Source organism: Aquarana catesbeiana, linkage group LG05 (genome assembly GCF_042186555.1).
Source record: "Aquarana catesbeiana isolate 2022-GZ linkage group LG05, ASM4218655v1, whole genome shotgun sequence".
Taxonomy (NCBI): domain Eukaryota; kingdom Metazoa; phylum Chordata; class Amphibia; order Anura; family Ranidae; genus Aquarana; species Aquarana catesbeiana.
In genome coordinates this window covers 477314525-477334248 of record NC_133328.1, presented here as the reverse complement: position 1 = coordinate 477334248, position 19724 = coordinate 477314525, and the positions used below count along the sequence as shown (strand labels likewise).

Here is a 19724-nt window from a genome sequence, read left to right as displayed (position 1 = left end):
GGGCCAATCAGTACTGTCCAGACAGAGGGTCAGGGGTCATGCAGCCTCCAAGCTTTAACCAAACACTGATAGAAGACACAAAATTGCTATATACTAATGATGAGTAAAGGTATTTAGCAGTTTATATTTACTGAAACTATTACATTTCCATGTTCTGTGTACTGTGGGAGACCAGATATAGTGAATGCAGGTTACTGTGTTTAGTAACAATGCAGCTACATTTATCGCATCTATGAATGATCAAAAAAACACATACTGTGTCATTGGGTTCCTTGAAATTATTCTGATTGATCTAGACAGAGAATCCAAAAATTGGAAAAGTTGATAGATCATTAAGTGTATGGTGCATTGAACTTTCTTTTGAATCTTCTGATCATATTTTTCTCCTTGTTAGTAAATCTATTGGCAATACAATCATACAGTATATAAAATCATTCGGTCTATGGCAACCATTAGTGTTTAACTGGAACAGGGACAGGTTAGTACTGCCATGGCCAAAAGTTTTGAGAATGACACAAATATTAATTTTCACAAAGTCTACTGCCTCAGTTGTTATGATGGCAATTTGAATATACTCCAGAATGTCATGAAGAGTGATCAGATGAATTGCAAAGTCCCTCTTTGCAATGAAAATGAACCAATCCCATAAAAAAACATTTCCATTGCATTTGTGAAGAAGGCTTTAGGGCGCCCAAAAAAGTCCAGCAAGCGCAAGGACTACAGTTAATTCGGCTGTGGGATCAGGGCACCTGCAAAATATGGCCAAAAAAGGAAGAATTACTCCTGCGCTTGTGAAGGCGTATTAGGTGTAAATAGGTAGTACTGTAGACAGTAGAAGAACTGGAAGGAATGTTGTTGCGTGTCCCGCTGCCCCAACTGACCCCGGGGTGGTCAGAGGAAGACTATGTGAAGAAGGGTGGATGGAGGGCGCGTGATCAACCGCTAACATCAAAGAATGTTGAATGTATTCATATATAATGAAATGCAAACAAATAGATGATACTACGTTTCATACAAACTGGTAACAAAATATGCAAAAAAAGTTAAAAATAGGTTAAAAGTAACATATGCCCATGTTTAAGGCAAGTGTTTAAAAACGGCTGATGCGTTTCGAGGATAACCTCTTCATCAGAGCCTGAGCACAGTCTGTATAAGCCGGTAGGTCAGCATGTGTACATAAGGAGTGGCTAGTTGGGAGGTATAGCCTGTGATGAATAATTTAATTATTCTAAGCTCCTTACCAGTCCACGTTCAAACGTTCTAGGTGGATCAAAGATCAAAAATATATATAGTATGGAGCACATGGCAAGTCTATGCAACACAATACAGACAAGAGACGTATAATGAATTTGAATTAATATGATGGATAAAAATCACATATGTACACTTTGAAATGGTAAAGGATACAGTGTCTATAAAAACCATAAATAATTCATTGATAATGATCATTGAAGCAACAAAGTAGAAACATAAAAAGAATATAAGAAGTATAAGCAATGTGCGTGTATGTGTGTGTGTATATATAATATGTATGTGTATGTGTGTGTGTGTGTGTGTGTGTGTGTGTGTATATATATATATATACACACACACACATTATATATATATATATATATATATATATATATATATATATATATATATATATATATATATATATATATATATATAATTATGTGTGTGCGTGTATATTTGTATATTTTTTTATATATATATATATATTTATTACGTAAAAAATATATAGAAAAGGGAAAAGATGCAGGTGTGGCTAGATGGTTGTATTAGATACGGCACCTCATCCCAAAGTAATTGAATAACTAATGAATAAAGGGATAGGGGATTATAACGGTGCTAAAGTAAAAGGTATGGAAATGCGAAGGAGATATAAAATTACAAATATTTTATTTCACAATAAATACATAGAAAGAACAACACTAGTGTCCAGCCATAATATTCCAACATCTAGCAACATTTATAACTGTCCTTATTCTGGCGTTCCTGTTTATTTACATGATGTTTTTTTGTATCCCAATGTATAGATTTTTTGATATTGCATTAGAGCTCTTGTTCCCTGAGGAAGCCAATGTCTTGGCGAAACATGTAGGAAACCGAGCCCTTACTTCAAAGGCCTTCTCCATCTGGCCCACCCTTCTGCATTTGGGTCACACGCAATATTTATGCTTTTTGGTTGCTAATTATTTTATTGTTCTTTCTATGTATTTATTGTGAAATAAAATATTTGTAATTTTATATCTTCTTCTCATTTCCATACCTCTTACTTTAACACCGTTATAATCCCCTGTCCCTTTATTCATTAGATATAGAAAAGGGAGGTGTAAGATGTTAGATACACAGAGAAACATAGAGAAACTGTCTCTCACCGCATGAAGTGTCATGTTGCGCTTGTGTTCAAAGGTCAAAGGGATCAGGGCACCACCAGTGCAGAGCTTGCTCAGGAATGGCAGCAGGCAGGTGTGAGTGCATCTGCACACAGTGAGAAGAAGACTTTTGGAGGATGGCCTGGTGTCAAGAAGGGCAGCAAGCCACTTCTCTCCAGGAAAAACATCAGGGACACACGATATATGGGATTGGACTGCTGAGGACTGGGGTAAAGTCATTTTCTCTGATGAATCTCCTTTCTGATTGTTTGGGGCATCTAGAAAATACCTTGTTAGGAGAAGAAACAGTGAAGCATCCTTAGACCATTCATGTGTGGGGATGCTTCTCAACCAAGGGAGTGGGCTCACTCACAGTTTTGCCTAAGAACACAGCCATGAATAAAGAATAGTACAAAGACATCCTTTTGAGAGCAACTTCTCCCAACCATCCAAGAACAGTTTGGTGAAGAACAATGCCTTTTCCACCGTGATGGAGCACCTTGCCATAAGGAGTGGCTTGGGGAACAAAACATCAAAATTTTGGGTTCCTCAAGAGGCGGGTAAACAAAAACACCCCTCCAAATTCTGACAAACGCCAAACACGGATTATGCAAGAATGGGCTGCCATCAGTCAGGATGTGGCCCAGAAGTTGATTTGATAGCATCCCAGGGATAATTGCAGAGGTCTGGAAAAAGAAGGGTCAACACTGAAAATATTGACTCTTTGCATAAACTTCATGTTATTGTCAATAAAAGACTTTGACACTTATGAAATGCTTGTAATTATACTTCAGTATACCATAGTAACATCTGACAAAAACATCTAAAACTACTGAAGCAATAGAAATGTGAAAATTAATATTTGTGTCATTCTCAAAACTTTTGGGCACGGCTGTATATGCTGCCTAAAGCACCTGGCTGCTTGTCAGTTATTTTCTCAGCATGACCCCACACGTGTTCTTCAATCCTATTCATTTCTGTGGACTTCTGAGTAGGGAAGTGGAAAGTACATTGGAATGAATGAGTCTTTCGTGTGAATGCATGGACTGGATCAGGAAGATTTTTGACAAGCAGCCAGATGGTCAGGGCAGCAATATCTCATTGGAACAGGGAAAGGTTAATATAAAACCTGGAAGGTAGGAGCAGGGTAAGCTAAAATATTAATGTAACTGAACTAAAGGTCTGCAAACAGTGGTATGTTTACCCAAGAGGGTATTTGTAAAGCGGATGTAAACCCTTACATATACCCAGTGAAGCGACTGGTTTTTGGTGATACACAGAGGTTAATCAAATCCTCCTAGATAAGTTGTACCTGTTTATCAGCAACCGTCTCTTCTCTACAGCAGTTTAAAGTCCCGAGTTTATACAGCTTGCCTGATTCTTCAGAAAGCTGGGGGGGGGCGGCTGGGAGCTGAAGTTACATTTTGCATATCTCAATGAATAGAGCTCTGAGAGTTGATTGGCAGGTAGGGACATGCCGCCCCCCCCCCCCCCCCCCCGCCACACAGGAACAAAGCTGAGGCTGTCAGTCATAGGCTGTGTGCTGGATCTCTGCCCTCCCCCCCTCACATTTTTACCCCACGGTGTCAGGAAAACCTTTCTGAAGTGACTTCGGAGCAGAGGAATGCAGCAGCAGACAGAAATTGCACTCAATGCTCTGGATTGGGACAAGTACACACCATTAGAAGGATATGCTTTGTTCATATTTCATGTCAGAAGTATACAACCAACTTGAGGCAAACTGTTTATATACCAATAAAATATAAATGTGTGTTCCTTCCAAATTTTGTCTAGCCACCCTTGTGTGTTCAGCCACCTTGCCAGACAGTATAGCTACATCTTGCCTACGGAAAACCGCATACTTGTGTCTTTAGCTGTTTGCCTGGAGCACGACTTTAAATACGACTTTAATTCCTTGGCTGAGTATCACATTTTATGATTCACTTAGGCAGAAATGAAGCAAATTCAGGTGAATTTAAGGTTGTGTGTGTGTGTGTGTGTGTGTGTGTGGTGTGTTTTTTTTTTTTTTTTATATCTGTTCCTAACAATTGCAGATGCATGTTTGTATCTCTGCCATAATCATAATACATTGCTCCATGCAGGCTGTTGTAATTTAAATTTAAGGTTTTTTTTTTTTTTGGGTGCTTTAACTTTCCTGGCATAGGTTTTCATTTTGCTGTAAAGGCATGAAATAGCGTACTCCAGTATAGCAGGAAGCAGAACCAGCATGTGCGTACTACACAGGGAATAAACACAATGGCCAATTAGAGAAGAAAGTCTGGGCCAATAGAAGTTGTGTGCAGATTTGCTTACATGCGAAGATTTGCTGGCAGGGAAAACATTGTGGTACTTTCTCATCCAGCAGCTTGTGCTATGTGCAAGGGATTTTTATGAGGATTAGGGAGGGAGCTAGCCAGCCCACAGATAACAGTGTATGGGATTCTGCCTGTGAGAACTGTACTGGAGGGGAAATTCAGCAGAAAAAAGTGAAAGATCCCATCACAAAGGTACAGTACAAACATCAATGTGTCTGCTTACCGGGTCAGAGGTTTATGTGTTGTGCTGAGCAGTGCAAAGATGCCAGTGCTGTATGCTGTACTGCTGCGGTTTATTCGGGTGAAGAAGATGTTCTAGCTATGATGTGCATTGACCGGAGACATGGCTAAAGTTCAAAATTGCTGTTCATGCATTTATTTTACATTTATCCTGAAAAGAGAAGTGATATTTATTTTTTCATTTGGTTCCAAAACTGAAATCCAGTTTTGTAGTGAGTTTGCATTCCAGATTGTTGGATGTATTACTGTACAGTGGTGATATATAGCTCTGTTCTAGCATGCTGCATTGAATATCGGCCATACTTGGAGTCCAGTGTGTAGCATTGTAAAGGGCTTTAGAGATGATCTCCTTGGATTAGCTCTGATGCGGACACCCACTTTCTGCAGGCACATGTGCTAGCTATGCACTTCTGACCTTGCAGCGCTAAGCATTTAGCAGAACGCAGAAATTGAGAGTATTGTTTTATTATCTTCACTGCAATAAGCAATTGATGTGACAGCAAGGAGCAAATAAGCAAAACTGCCCACTCAGAGCTTATGTGAAATGGAGGGAAAAACTGTTTGTTTTTTGTTTGTTTTTTGTTTGTTTTTTTGGGGGTAATAAACGGATGTCAGTGTATATAACTAAAGGCATGATATTTGAAAGATATGTATTTATAACTATAATTTCAACAATATTAATTTTATAAATGGAGGCATAATATTTGAAATGTTTATTAACAAATATAATATTATAATAATATTTATAAAGCGAGGCATGATATTTGACTAATATTTATTACTATAATTGTGAAAAGATACGAATTTATAAATGGAGGCATGATATTTGATATTTATTTCTAGAATTATAAAAAAGATAGGAATTTATAAATAGAGGCATAGTATTTTAAAGAGATTTATTTTGCAATTTCTTATTATCATATTTATTTTTAAATTGAGGCATATTTGAAAGATTTTTATTTATAAAAAGAATAATATAATAAATATGATTTATAAATCCAATAAAATAATATCATTTCTAAACGGAGGCATGATATTTATTAATAATTATAACAATATTAATTTATAAATGGAGGCATGATATTCACTACTATAATTATAAAAAGATATGAATTTGTAAATAGGGGCAGTAGTATTTTAAAGATATTTATTTATAAATCTAACAATATCTTTTATTTTTATATATGTATTTTTTTTTTTTTAATTGAGGCATATTTGAAAGATTTTAATTTATAAAAAGAATAATATAATAATATGATTTATAAATCAAATAATTATATAACACATTTTATTTCTAAATAGAGGCATGATATTTGAAAGATATTTATTAATAAATATAATAACAATATTAGGATATAAATAGAGGCATTATATTTGACTTGTATTTATTACTATAATTTTTACTATAATTATGAAAAGAGATGAATTTATAAATACAGGCATAGTATTTTAAAGAGATTTATTTTACAATGTTTTTATTTTTATATCATATTTATTTCCAAATTGAGGCATATTTCAAAGATTTTTATTTATGAAATGAATAATATAATATTTTTATATAATTTATGAAATCTTATATTTATAAATAAAATAGAGGCATGGTATTTGAAAGATATTTATTACTATAGTTAAAAAAAGATATGAATTTATAACTAGAGGCATAGTATTTTAAAGATATTAATTTATAAAAATAACACTGTATTTTTATATCCTATTTATTTTTAAATTGAGGCGTATTTGAATAATTGATCAAATAACAATAATATAATGCAAGGTATTTTATTTACTACTATAATAATAAAAAATATAGGTATTTATCAATAGAGCCATAGTATTTGAAAAATATTTATTTATAAATGTCTTTTCATTTTTATATCATATTTATTTATAATTTGAGGCATGATAGAATACTAGTAATATAACATTGAAGACGATAATTTTATACATTGAATAAAAATAATATAATATGAAAGATATGTATTAATATATAGAGGCTGAATAAGGATATTATTATAAGAATATTATTGTGTGCATATACTTGTTTTTCCACAATTGCTGGGAATCATGTGAAATGTATAGCCTTATTATATTTAATTTCCTTTTTTATGCCATTTTAAAGATCTGTGTCTTTTATTTATTTATTTATTTTTATATTTATATTATATTATATATTAAAATATTAGAAAAAGAAAATAAGAAAGAGTAGGAATATAGGAAAAATCTACTCGTACATAGATCTATAGTTGGACAAAAAAGTTTTTTAGAAAAATAAATACAAAAAACGTGTATAAATTTATTTTTAAAAAAATGGGGCAGATTTGATTGGCCACTTGGTCCTTTTTTCTGCTGTCACTTTTCTATGTTTCTGTTAACCTTCTTTGCAGTATGTGAAATACATTTCCAATGAATCAAAATAATAATATGCCAATAATGCAGTAATCATTTCTGTTGTGTTTTTGTGCAAATGTTAAGAGTGGTCAAATCTAGCTAAATTTAGCATTAAAAAATGCCAAATAATACAAGGACTTGGTTTATTGTACACTAGCAGGACTCCAAATAAAAATCACCAGTTTGTTGTAACTCAAAGAATCTAATTAGAAATCGAAATGATTCTACTGAAATGGATTAAAAGCTGATTGCAGTGAGGTTTTTTTTGAGGGCGGGCTCTGTTACCAGAATTTAAGTAAAGCTTATAAACAGAAAAAAGAAAAGAGTAAATCACAAGCTGTCAGCAGAACTTCTATAGAATGGGAAAAAAAAGTTTTCTTTTTAGAATGTGAGAATATTTCAGGAATAGGATTTTTACCTCCATTTGGTTTCCATCAACCCAGTAGTACATATTGGCTTTACATTGTTGCAGTGTATTCTTTGAGTAACCAGCTGTGTTGTCCTGGAAGTACAATACCCGTTTTGTATTGCTATGCTTTAGCAGATGATGGTGTTCAATGTATTCCACACAATATACTGAGACTTTTGTTGTCATACAGAACATTCTGCCTGACAAGTGGGTGGAGGTCAGAAGTAGAACTACTGAAGATATGCCATAGTAATACATGAATGGAACCCAAGGCATTCTAGGTAGTTGGCAAGATTAGCATTTGTCCTTTTAACCGTGTGGCTAGATTCCAGCAGTGTGATAACTGGATACTTAATGGTACAAAAATAGGAAGTTTATAACCCCCTATCTCCTGGGTGGACACCATATTATATAGATCAGAAGATAGGTTATCCAGGCAAGGGGGCAGCAGGTTTCTATTATAAACAATTAAAAAAAGATATGTGTCCATAACCATAGTAAATGCTTTGTCTACCTTGCTGTTGGAACTTCATAAACTCTGTGCTATAGTATGCATTTTGGTAATGCCAAAACTGTGCACCATTTTAATATTGTGGTGTATATAGTAGATGTTGATTGTTTTTATATATGATGTCTTCTTATATTATATTTAATTTAGATGTATATGTGTGTGTGGATATCTGTAAGTACAATATGTATGCACTATATTTCTACAAGTTGTATACTGTATGTGCATTTGTGTATACAGTATGTGTTCTGCATATCCCTTTCTACTAACACCGTTAATGCATTTTCAGTGAACATTAACCACTTCAGCTCCGGAAGGTTTTACCCCCTTCCTGACCAGGCCATTTTTTACGATGCGGCACTGCGTTGCTTTAACAGAAAATTGCACGGTCGTGCGACGCTGTACCCAAATAAAATTGTTGTCCTTTTTTATTTTATTTTTTTTTCCCTCAAATAGAGCTTTCTTTTGGTGGTATTTGATCATCTCTGCGGTTTTTATATTTTGCTCTATAAACAAAAAACTGATAATTAAAAAAATATATATATTTTTTTACTTTCTGCTATAAAACTTTCCCAATAAATAAATCAATTTAGGCCAATATGTATTCTTTTATATATTTTTGGTAAAATAAATCACAATAAGTGTATGACTGGTTAGCGTCTACAAACTATGGGCTAGATTTAGGGACTTTTTATATTTTTTTTTTTTTACTAGTAATGGTGATGATCAGCGATTTTCTAGCAGCATTGCGGTGGACAAATCTGGCATGAAGTGACACCAACACAGTGATCAGTGCTAAAAAAAATATGCAATGTCACTGTATAAATGGCACTGGCAGGGAAGGGGTTAACACCAGGGGCGATCAAGGGGTTAAGTATGCTCCTAGGGGGTGCTTTCTAACTGGGGGGGGGGAATGCACTGGAGGAAAAGAGATCCATGTTTCAGCTTAGCTGAAACACAAGATCTCTCTTTTACTCTCTGACAGAACAGCGGTCTGCCTTGTTTTCCTCTGAACGGTGGGCTGATTGGCTCTCGCTGTGTCCAAACACAATGGGAGCAGCTGCATGTGTGTGCCCCCTAGGTTGCATGCACAAAATCTCACACAGTTGCGTGATTTTGCGCAGCCAGGCCACCCTGCTGCAGTATAAATGCAGTGGGCGGTCCGGAAGCTGTTAAAAGAAGTGTGGGATTAAAAAAAAAAAAAAAAATTCATATCCACCTATTAAGATGCAGCATCAGTCCGATGCTTCATCAGTTCCCCGCCTCCTCTATATCAAGAACTGAGTGATAAAAGACTGGTGATCACTCAGTTCTCGGATTCGCTCTGAGCAAAGAGTGGCAACTGTCAGTCAGCACTCTCTGCTCTGCCCCTCCAACACTCACTGGAGTGCCGGATTGTGGAGGGGGCAGAAGTGGCTGGCTCAGCCTCTCAGTGGCACGCTGTGAGGCTGAGCCAGCTGCTGGCCAGGGATCTGGGCAGATCCCAACATTATTGCCAATATTTCTGCAGAGCTTGTACCGGCTCCGTGATGCCAGCCGACAGCGGCCTTTAGCCTGCTGTCAGTTGGATCTTGGTTCTGCACTCCTGTGACCCACAGGAGAATAATGGTCAAAAGTATTCTCTTTTTCATCAGCAGTGTTTGCAAAAAACTCTTCTTAATCCATTCCATATTCCAGTGTTTCTCAACTCCAGTCCTCAAGGCACCCCAACAGGTCATGTTTTCAGGATTTCCCTCAGATGAAACGCCTGTGGTAATTACTAAGGCAGTGAAATTGATCAAATCACCTGTGCAAAATAATGGAAAGTCTGAAAACAGCGCCTTCAGAACTGGAGTTAAAGTGGTGTTCCGGCCGAAATTATACTTTTTAAATAAAATTACCCCTATAATGCACAAGCTTAATGTATTCTAGTAAAGTTAGTCTGTAAACTAAGGTCTGTTTTGTTAGTTTATCCCTTTCATGACTAAGCCTATTTTTGAAATTTGGTGTTTACAAGTTAAAATCCGTATTTTTTGCTAGAAAATTACTTGGAACCCCCAAACATTATATATATTTTTTTAGCAGAGAATCTAGAGAATAAATTGGCGATTGTTGCAATATTTTTTATCACACGGTATTTGTGCAGCGGTGTTTTAAACGCATATTTTTGAAAAAGTGACACTTTCATGAATTTTAAAAAATCCAAACAGTAAAGTTACCCCAATTTTTTTATATAATGTGAAAGATGATGTTACGCCGAGTAAATAGATACCAAACATGTCACCCTTTTATAATTGCACGCACTCGTGGAATGGCGACGAACTACGGTACCTATGAATTTCCATAGGCGACGCTTTAAAAATTTTTTACGGTTACCAGGTTTGAGCTACAGAGGAGGTCTAGGGCTAGAATTATTGCTCTCGCTCTGACGATTGCGGCGATACCTCACATGTGTGGTTTGAACACCGTTTACATATGCAGGCGCGACTTCCGTATGCGTTTTCTTCGCTGCGCGAGCTCGCGGGGACAGGGGCACTTTAAAAAAAAAATTTTTATTTTTTTTTTATTTTTTTTTATTTATTTTATTTATTTTTGTACTTTATAAATTGTGTTTAAAAAATTTTTTTTTTTTTACTTTTATTGCTGTCACAAGCAATGTAAACATCCCTTGTGACAGTAATAGGTGGTGACAGGTACTCTTTATGGAGGGATGGGGGGTCTAAAAGACCCCCCATCCCTCCTTTACACTTCAAAGTATTCAGATCGCTGAAAACGGCGATTCTGAATACTGTGTACTTTTTTAAATTCGGCGCCATTGGCAGCCGAGTAAACGGGAAGTGACGTCATGACGTCGCTTCCGCGTTTACAACGGGAAGGCTGGAACGAAGCCGCTCACAGCTTCGTTCCAGCCCGCCCCCAGCCGCCGAAGGCAGCCGAATGGACACCGGGCCTCCCGATCGCACGGGAGGCCCGGTAACAGCGGCGGGAGGGGGGGGGGATGTCCCCTCCCGCTCCTCCGGTATAACAGCCGAGCGGCTTTTAGCCGCATCGGTTGTTATACACGGGTAGCCGATCGCCCGCTATAAACAACGGTACCAGGATGATGCCTGCAGCTGCGGGCATCATCCCAGTATAACCCCGGAAAGCCGAGTACGCATATCTGCGTACGGTCGGCGGGAAGGGGTTAAAGCAGTAGTTTGTTATTTTATAAACTTACAGCAGACCGTGGCCATCTTAAGTGTGGGCATCTGAAGCCAGACTGTATTTCTTCCTGGATCTCATCCTTGCAGATCTCGCACATGCTCTGTACAGCACAAGCAGTGTAATAGGTTTCAGGTCAGGTTTCCATAGCAACGGCAGTGTTAGAGGAAGTTGCTGCCCCTTCCCAGAAGGCATTGCAAACCGGAAATGATGCGATGGGCCGCGGTCAGGAAGGAGGAAGTGAAAAATGAATACAGCAGATATACAGTAGGTGCTGAGAATTTTTTTTTTTTTAACCAGTTCAATACCGGGCAATTTCACCCCCTTCCTTCCCAGGCCAATTTTTAGTTTTCAGCGCTGTCGCACTTTAAACGTCAATGGCGCGGTCGTGCGACGTTGTACCCAAAAGAAATTGACGTCCTTTTTTTCACCACAAATAGAGCTTTTTTTTGGTGGCATTTGATCGCCTCTGCGGTTTTTATTTTTTGCGCTATAAACAAAAGAAGAGCGACAATTTTGAAAAAAACACAATATTTTTTACTTTTTGCTATAATAAATATCCCAATTTTTTTTTTTTAAAAACACATTTTTTCCTCAGTTTTGGCCGATACGTATTCTTCTACATATTTTTGGTAAAAAAAATCGCAATAACCGTATATTGATTGGTTTGCGCAAAAGTTATAGCGTCTACAAAATACAGGATAGATTTATGGCATTTTTTAAAAAAAATTTTTTTTTTATTTTTTTTTAGCGGCGATCGCGATTTTTTTTTTTGGTGACTGCGACATTATGGTGGACACATCGGACACTTTTGACACATTTTTGGGACCAATCACATTTATACAGCGATCAATGCTATAAAATTGCATTGATTACTGTGTAAATGTGACAGGCAGTGAAGGGGTTAACCACTAGGGGGCGGGGAGGGGTTAATATGTTTCCTAGGGAATGATTCTAACTGAAGGGGGAGGGGACGCTCAAGGGGAGGAGACCGATCAGTGTTCCTCCGTTCTGGGAACACAGATCGCTCTCCTCAGAGCTGACAGGCTGTGGATCTGTGTGTTTACACACACAGATCCACATGCCGGCCCGGTTAACGGGCAATCGCGGGTGCCCGGCGGACATCGCGGCCGCCGGGCACACGCACCGGGTCCCGAGGAACGCGGCGGGTGCGCGCGCGCGCCCCCTAGACGGCCGGGAATCCCAGGACGTCATATGACGTCCACCCAGGATGGGAGATCCCATCTGTGGATGTCATATGACTATGGGCGGGTAGGGAAGTGGTTAAATATCCAATTCGTTTACAGTGCACAGTTTAGTGAGGGATGCTGAATAGTTGTAAAAGTGGGTGGAACTCCACTTTAAGAAACACTGCGGCATATTCTGAAGTCTCATACTCAACACTTTTCCCTGCTTGTTCCCTTTTTGGGGACTGGTCCCCTTATTGCCCGCCCCCATGCCTTTATATGAAAGAATTCTGTTGCTTGAAGTCTAGGTTACGCAGGCAGTGATGTGGACACCCGAAGAGGGACCTCACCGAATGTAAACAGAGGAGTTGAAGACTTGGGACCTGAATGTCATTTGGGTAAAACTGACTATACCAACAGATTTTTTTGTTGTTCAACCCCCATCTGAGCAGTGCAGATGGAGGAATCTCCCCCTGCAGCTATTGTTTTCTGACAGCTGGTGATGCCGACTGTCCTAATACCCGAACAGTGCCTGCTTCTGATAGGATGCACTGTTTGGTGAACAATTTTCAGCCTGCCTTCTTTGATTTTTTTTTTTTTTTTTTCCAATCAAAAGATGTCAGACGAGCGGGTGTAGACAGAGCCACCCGTGAAGCGGATTTCGGCCCTTTGATCAGTTTTTTTTTTTTTTTTTCTATGTCAGTGATGGGCTAAAAGGGTGTGGGATGGGGTACTTGTTTTGCTCAAAGTTGGGCTTGAAGTGACATTTATTAACCATATATAAATATGCAGGGAATAGGCAAAATAATAGAAACATTATGTTGGTCTCAATAGTTAAAGTGGTAGTAAACCGCATAAAAGAAAAACAAACCAAAAAAAAAGAAACTGTTCCCGCCACAGGCTCATGTCATAATGTGCTAGTATGTACCACGTACTAGCATATTATGACAGCTGTACCTAAAAACTGGATCCCTTCAGTGGCACCCTATCACCGCTGACAGGGCTTTCATCTTCACCCAGTCTTTCTTCTGGGTTCGTTGAATAGCCGAGCTGCAATGGAGAGAGAGCTTTGAGAGCTCAGTGCGCATGCTCTGATGTCACCGGCTGCAACACATGCAAATATCTCCTAAACAGTACATTTAGGAGTTTAGGAGATATTCACTGTATCTACAGGTAAGCCTTATTATAGACAGAATTTACTACTCTTTTAATGAGGAAATGAGAGGAGAGACTTTTTTGCCTTTTTTAGAACTGCTTTAATACCTTTTTTTTTTTCCCCCTTTCTGCTGCTAACTTTAACCGCTTGCTGACCAGCCGCTGCAGTTGTACTATGGCAGAATGGCACAGGCAGGCGAATCACCGTTATGTTACGTCGGTTCCTAAGGCGGCCACTAGGGGTGCGCATGCTGCTCGCCCCTGGAGCCGATGCAAGACCGCCAGGCTCCCGCGATCACTGGTAACACAGCGAGAACCGGGATCTCTGTGTGTAAACACAGAGATCCCGGTTCTCTGAGGGGAGAAGTGACAGATCGTCTGTTCATACAGAGTATGAACAGCGATCTGTCATCTCCCCTAGTCAGTCCCCTCCCCCTTCAGTTAGAACACACATTAGGGAACACAATTAACCCCTTGGTCACCCCCTGGTGTTAACCCCTCCACTGCCAGTGACATTTTTACAGTAATCAGTGCTTTAAAAATGCATTGATCGCTGTATTAATGGCAATGGTCCCAAAAATGTGTCAAAATTGTGCGATGTGTCCGCCATAATGTCGCAGTCATGATAAAAATCGCAGATCACCGCCATTACTAGTACATAAAAAAATAATAGTAAAAATGCTATAATAATATCCCCTATTTTATAGACGCTATAACTTTTGCGCAAACCAATCAATATATGCTTATTGCGATTTTTTTTTTTTTTTTTTTTACTAAAAATATGTAGAAGAATGCATATTGGCCTAAACTGAGAAAAAAAATTGCTTTTCTTTTTTTAAAAAAAGGGATATTTATTATAGCAAAAAGTACCAAATATTGTGTGGTTTTTTTTTTTTTATTCAGAATTGTCGCTCTTTTTTTTGTTTATAGCGCAAAAAATAAAACCCGCAAAGATGATCAAATACTTCCAAAAGAAAGCTCTATTTGTGGGGAAAAAAGGACGTCAACTTTGTTTGGGTACAACATCGCACGACCGCACAATTGTCAGTTAAAGCGACGCAGTGCCGAATCGCAAAAAGTGCTCTGGTCAGGAAGGGGGTAAAATCTTCTGGGGCTGAAGCAGTTAATAATTTTTTTTATTTGTTTGAGAGATCAAGGAGGTGGAGATCTTTTTGCACTTTTTTTTCCCACCTTTAATGATGTTGTTTAGATCCTGTCATTAGGTGGACCAGGGAAAACTGAAAGACTTAGGCCACCTTTATACGGGTAATTATGTCCAGCAGAGGATTCCTGCAGGTGAAATGCAAATAGTTGTAGACACATATCCTATACAAATCAATGACAGGTTGACAGCGGCTGTAGATGTTAAGATTAGTCACACATGGAGTAGCTGCGGTTAGGGACAGATGATCACCACTGGATGCAAACCGTTGTGTTCATGTGCTGACAGTATGGGTGAGAACTGTACACACAATCAGTCCATGTAAATGCCCGTTGAACTTCACTTTAATTTACCCACTAAAGCCTGGTACACGCTAATAGTTATTTTTTTTTTTGTTCAACCCAGCGGGTTAAATGGAAGAAAGTTGCCTGCTCCAGTCGGAGCTGCTGTACTAACAGTCCGACGTTAATACAGCGATCTCCCATGCTGAGCTATTCTGTTCTGACAGGCGGATGAACCCCCCCCGGCCCAGAACACACCGGTCAGCTGCTGCTTTTTTGCAGCATGCTTGTTTAACAGAAGTCGGCCCTGTCTGACCGGCTTACATACACGCAGGCCGGATGTTGGCCGTTTGTTATTGATATCTCCCGACATTCGACCTGTGTGTACTAGACATTACTCTTGGCTATAATGGCTGCATATTGTGATGGATGAGTTCTCACAGGTTGTGAGAGGCATTTGGTGCCAGTCTTACAAATTGGGCAGTGCCTGCACCTACATTCCCACCTCCACATGTCCTACACTGATAATGGATCCCTTTCTGATTCTGAGGGTTGTGGGCTGTATCCAGGTGTTCATTTTGTTTCATTCATTTTTTTTTTTAGTCACTCTTTCCTTATTTATCTTTCTTATTGGTGGCGGCTAGTGGTATTTTTTTTATTCTTTTTGGGGGGGGAGGGGTGGCGCCAAACAGTAACCAACCAGCCAATGAGCTACTCAGCCCCCCCCCCTTCGGTCAGTGTCACCCAGCAGCCGCAGCACTTACCGCGGGCTTCCCTCCTTCCGGTGGCCAGCCTAGCTTCCCTCTGGGCGACAGACAGGCGGCCCGCTAGCTTCCCCTGTGTCTCGTCTCCTCTCCTCTCTCCTCCTAGTCATCCAATAGGATCGCCTCTACCTCCAGTCAATTGGGTGATGAGCCTCATACCCTCTTTCTGATTGGGCAGGAGTAGGGTCAGTGTTATAATAGCGAATGTTCATTCGCTATGTAACACACCAAGGTGGGCTCAGGGAGCAGTGCTTTGCGCCCCCGAGCCCACCTTGTTTTGAAGCCGATTAGAACCTCTGGCTCTAATCATGTGCTTCAAAAAAGCACCCTCTCCATTGGAATTCATGCGTCCGGCATCCTGTAAGCATGGATAGGCGGGGGGTGGCGCTGAGCAACACTGGATGGGGGGGGGGCGGCGCCCGTGCTCCCTTAATGGATGGGCTGGCGCTGTTTCTGATCACCCCACAACAGATACATTTGCAGTGGTCTTAAACCACCCAAAATATCAGTCCCCACAATAATCCCTGACTAGTGTTACTGTTGCAAGCATATGTTCTGATGATTACCGCTATGTTGTGTAGTGACCAGTGTTCTAAGTAATATTATAGTGTTTCCATGTCAAAAAGCACAGAGAAAGAAAGCAGGGCGCCACTTAACAGTGGGTTGTGCATCTAACAAAGAGATGTGAGAGTATCTTAAACTGAACTGAAAATTACCTTTTATAGCTGGCCTTTTTTAAAGGGATTTCATGTAAAACTTTTCCTTTTACATGAAAGACAGTTAAATTGTTTGTATCCTTTCACATCACATTACAAAGTAAGTACTGTATTTATTGGCATATAACACTCATTTTTTAGCTGCCTCGGAGGGGACGGGGAGGGGGGGGGATGAGTGCCGTCAGATTACATAGAGTGAGAATCTCCTGTTTACTTGGCGGTTTCTGTAATAGGAATTTCCGTGTCCTTGGCCGCCATTGGACCCCTGTTCCGTCTATCATAGGAGATTCTCACTGTATGTAATCTGTAGGCGCTCATCCTGCCCCTCTCCCTGTCCCCTCTAGGCTGCAGATGGGCATCAATCAGGCTGCACTGATGGCAATGGTGAGGCTGCTGCATTGATGGCAATGGTGAGGCTGCAGATGGGCACTGACCTTTATTTTGCTTCAAAGTTCCTTATTTAAAATTTAAGTTTTTTTCCTGAAACTTCCCCCTTAAAATTAATGTGCGTGTTATACGCCTGTGCGTGTTATACACCGATAAATACGGTATTAGAAATGAAGATTGTTATGAGAGTTTGTTGTAGGATATTGGCCACCTTGGTTTTAGTAGTTCATTTAGGAATAATGAACTGTGACAGAAGTGCTGGTGTGTTCAAACTGTAGTCCTACAGAAGTGTGAATGCTTGAAATTGTTATATAGCTTGTACTGTTTCAAGGGTTTTTTTATTCATCCAGGATTACATGGAAGTTATTTTTATTGTATAACTATATGAAATCGGTCAGTGTTAAATTTGCTTCTAGATATTGTGGAAAAGGAACTGGTTTTGTGCATTATACTGTATTTCCAATCGGAAAATATCTGCCTTGTTTAAAGCATAGGATGGAATAAGATCCAGGAAAAATTGATGTGGTAGATCTATGAAATATACATGAGGCGCTCATCTCTCCCATTAATCTTTTTGTCTATAGTATTGTATTTTATATAGATAGATAGATTTTTATTTTTGTATTTTTTTAAAGGACATTTCCAAGCTTTACTATCTATAACTAGAGTTACAAAAAAAATGTATGTGTGCTGTATTGTCACATTGCATTATATACTTTACTGAGCAAAGTGGGTTACTCAACTTTTAAGTAATTTTACTATGCATGGACATGAATGGAGCTTTGCATCAAGAGCTCCACAAAAACCTCCACGCCCTTGGTCTCTGTGACTGTTCTCTTCCTACTTCTCAAAACACACCTTCTAGCGTTACTTACAAGTCTCCTTCCTCCTCTCTTCTTACTTTCTCTGTTGGGGTCTCCCAAGGTTCTGTTCTATTTTTCTACCTCTCAGTTCACTCCTTCTGTCTCCTCATGTATCACTAATTTATGAACAGATATATCAGTCTGGATGTCACACCACTTCCTCAAACTCAATCTAGCCAAAACCAAACTTATAATTTTTCCTCCTCCACATGCCCCTTCCCCTGATTTCTCTGTCAAAATTGATGGGACAACTATAAATCTATCCCCGCATGCCAAGGTCCTAGGTGTAGTCCTGGACTCTGAACTCTCCTTTAAGCCCCATGTCCAATCACTGTCCAAATATTGCTGCCTCAACCTCTGCAACATCTCCAAAATACACCCCTTTTTAACCAATGACACAACAAAGCTCTTAATTCACTCGCTGGTCATCTCTCGCCTTGACTTCGATCCATCATGAGTGCTGCTGCCAGACTCATCCACCTTACCAATCGCTATGTGTCTGCTGCTCCTCTCTGTGAATCCCTCCCACTGGCTTCCGTTCACCCAACAAATTAATTTCAAAATACTGACTACTTACAAAACCATCCACAACTTAGCCCCCAGCTACATCACTAGCCTAGTCTCAAATACCAACCTAATCATTCTCTTTGTTCCTCTCAAGACCGCCTGCTCTCTAGCTCCCTTGTCACCTCCCCATGCTCGCCTCCAGGACTTTTCTAAAGCCTCTGCAACCCTATGGAACTCCTTACCCCAATCTGTCTGATTATCTCCTACTCTTATCTTTTAGATCAGTGGTCCCCAACTTTTTTGGCACTGGGGACCGGCTGCGTGGAAGAAAACTGTGCCAATGCCCAGCGGGGGGGGGGGGGGATGTACGGGGCAGTAGCTGGTGTTCTGCTGTTGGTACTTCAATCATCACGGCACTATGGTTGGTATGGTGTCAGAATGAATGAAGCACATTATTTCTTATATTACATTGTAATATAAATGAAATAGTTCAACTCACCATAATGCAGAATTAGTTGGAGCCCTGAGTGTGTCACTTTCCACGTTGTCTGCCACCAGATGAGGAATGCCACTTGCCATGCTTGCCTGCCACCAGTTGAGGAATGCCACTTGCCACGTCACCTGCCTGTGCCACCAGTTGAGGAATGCCACGCTGCCTGCCACCAGATGAAGAATGCCACTTGCCACCAAATGAGGAATGCCACTTGCCATGCTTGCCTGCCACCAGTTGAGGAATGCCACTTGCCATGCTTGCCTGCCACCAGTTGAGGAATGCCACTTGCCACATCACCTGCCGGTGCCACCAGATGAGGAATGCCACTTGCCACATCACCTGCCAGTGCCACCAGATGAGGATTTTCACTGCATTGGTGACACTGGTTCAGTGATCGTTCTTGAGTGAGGGCAGGAGAGCAGAGATGCGGAGCGGACAGTAAGAGATGATGTCATCTCTCTGCTTCCCGCCGCACCTCCGACATTCTGTATGCTGTGAGGGCAGAAGAGCGGTAATGCTAGGCGGGCAGGGAGAGATGTCATCTCTCTGCTCCCCACCGCACCGCCGACATCATCATCATCATGATGTCATCTCTGCTCGCCAGCCCGCTTCCCTCACGTTGACTCAAAATGTCATGCCGCGGCCCGGCTGCAAGCACGCTACGGCCCAGTAGTGGGCCGCGGCCCGAGGGTTGACGACCCCTGTTTTAGATGATCCCTGAAAACCATTCTCTTCAGAGAAGCCTATCCTACCCACACCTAGCAAATGTATGTCTATTTTCTCCATCAGCT

General features: G+C 39.9%; 1 protein-coding gene across 7 annotated transcripts in view; it reads left to right on the top strand.

Moving 5' to 3' along the window:
• The window catches only part of OSBPL1A (oxysterol binding protein like 1A), a 185867-nt gene that overhangs the window by 84458 nt on the left and 81685 nt on the right, over positions 1-19724 (top strand). The window contains exon 1 of one of the 7 annotated variants that reach the window (XM_073631488.1): positions 4676-4885. The exons of the other annotated variants lie outside the window; for them this stretch is intronic. Within the exon in view, the coding sequence (XP_073487589.1) occupies positions 4769-4885 (117 nt within the window). The 5' untranslated portion in view covers positions 4676-4768. Of the gene's footprint in view, positions 1-4675; positions 4886-19724 lie in introns of those variants that run through there. 7 annotated transcript variants of the gene reach the window in all.